The 1,997-nt window shown below is 40.1% G+C and overlaps 1 protein-coding gene across 12 annotated transcripts in view; it reads left to right on the forward strand.

The window, feature by feature from the left end:
* The window catches only part of cadpsb (Ca2+-dependent activator protein for secretion b), an 89,097-nt gene that overhangs the window by 59,824 nt on the left and 27,276 nt on the right, over positions 1-1,997 (forward strand). For all 12 annotated transcript variants that reach the window (XM_014006182.1, XM_014006189.1, XM_014006190.1 and 9 more), the window contains 3 exons: positions 952-1,053; positions 1,133-1,196; positions 1,283-1,406. In XM_014006182.1, coding sequence (XP_013861636.1) covers positions 952-1,053; positions 1,133-1,196; positions 1,283-1,406 — 290 coding nt within the window. The remainder of the gene's footprint in view (positions 1-951; positions 1,054-1,132; positions 1,197-1,282; positions 1,407-1,997) is intronic.

Genomic DNA, 1,997 nt, shown 5'->3' on the forward strand with positions numbered 1-1,997 from the left:
GGTCAGAGCTGGCGTGAGGCACCGCACATTTTCACGTCAAGTTTGAATTTTATAAATCACAACCTTGGTGTAAAAAGTGGCGTACACAAGTTTCTGGGCTCAAATTGTGCGTACGCCAGTTTTATAAATCCGACCCCTGAACTGTTACTTTATCTGAAGTATCAACTTGATCTTCACTCCCAATTTCTTTCATTTGCATATTGTTTTTTTATMCAAAGTGTCTCATATTAAGTTTGCATCATCTCTAAAATGAACCTAGAGCCATTCATATTGAATTGTTTTTAACAGTTTTGAGAAGTATTTTTAAAAGCAAACACATTCTATTCTAGCTAATGTTAAATCTACAGGAAGGCTAAATAGGAACAGAACTGAAGCATCATTTATGTTTTTTCTGCTAGTTTACTTTTTTGTCATTTTTACGTTTCCTTCTATTTAAGTTTTTGCACTTTTGGCTGTTTTTTGTTTTGTTCTGTTTTGCACATTGTGTTATTTAAATCTGTTGCTTGTCTACATATTTTCTTGTTTTCTACCATTTTTTTCTTTGGTCTTCTTTTTGTCTTTGTCTTTTGTTGCCATAGTCTCTTACTGTCCATATTATTCATCCTCCCATGCGTCCGTTAAAGTCAGAGAGGGCAGCAGTTACTGGGGGCCACTGGGCTATGAGCCCCTAATAACCCCAAAGAGCTCCCAAAGCCCAGATCAGCACGCTGCCTCTAAGCGAGCGCGCATATTCAAGTTTAGAATGAGAAGGGAGTCCTTTCAAGGTGATAAAAGGTGAGCCTCGAGAAAAAACAAATTAATAATTCTTACAATTTGCTGCCAGCTCCTCTGGAGTTGAAAGTGCTCCAGCAGTGCTTTTGTTTTTGGCTCTTGTCAGACTTCAATAAGTGTTTGCAGAAGTTGAGCTGCAGGATTTGAGCTGGTTTTAAGTGTTCTGGTGTGGTCCTACAGGCCAGACGGGCTGAGCACAGTGAAAGTGGAYGAGAAGGAACGCTTCGAAGACATCAAAGAACGGTTGCGTGTGATTTTGGAGAACCACATTGTAAATTTCAGGTGATTACCAACTCACCAACATCACATTACCTGTGTGGATAGTTGGTTCAGTTGTGGCATTTTCGATTTTACTTTGTAGATATTGTTTCCCCTTCGGTCGTCCAGAGGGTGCACTGAAAGCCACTYTATCTCTGCTGGAGAGGGTTTGTAAACACAATATAAACAGCCTTGTATAAAATGTAATTTGGGGCCTAATAAAAATATTAAGAGCAGATAGTTTTGCTTTTAGGTGCTGATGAAGGATATCGTGACTCCCGTTCCTCCAGAGGAAGTTAAAGGAGTTATCCGCAAATGTTTGGAGCAGGCCGCTCAGCTCAACTACCAGCGGATCACAGATTATGCCAAAATTGAAGGTAAACAGAACAACTCAATCACACAGCACATGATTGCTGGAGAAAATGCTATTATGATGTTAAAAATATTTCCACTGGCCATTATAATGTCAGCATTACCCAGAGTCATGCTGACACAGTTGTTTGCTTTCAGACTGAATCATTAGTCATGTGGACTTAAAGAAAAATACACTGTTTATTTCCCATTTTATCTTGTTCTGCAGTGAGACGGTGCCTGTCACGATTAACTATATTATTATTTTTACCCATGTTAAGTTCACCTGATGGTATATTTGTGTTTAAATCCCCAAAGAGCTGTGYCATCCCAAATGATTTGTGACAGTCACCTTCTGTCTCTCAGTGCAATAACTCTCTCCTTTGTTTCAGGCCTGCTTTAGCTCTGTGCTGTTCTGTAGGTCAAGTTGGCTTTTGTGTAGAGGTGTGTGAGTAAAAATGCATTCAAATCCAAAGCCCTGAAATCTCTTTATGTGCTAATCTCTCATCGTTGCCTTGACTTTTCAACCTGTGTAGGCCTCTGACATTAGATGATTGGCAGATACTGTCTCAGCTCAGCTGAATGTCCACTCGGACTCTCGATCGATGCACCCCCCC

Source organism: Austrofundulus limnaeus, unplaced genomic scaffold, assembly GCF_001266775.1.
Source record: "Austrofundulus limnaeus strain Quisiro unplaced genomic scaffold, Austrofundulus_limnaeus-1.0 Scaffold35, whole genome shotgun sequence".
NCBI classification, from domain to species: Eukaryota; Metazoa; Chordata; class Actinopteri; order Cyprinodontiformes; family Rivulidae; genus Austrofundulus; species Austrofundulus limnaeus.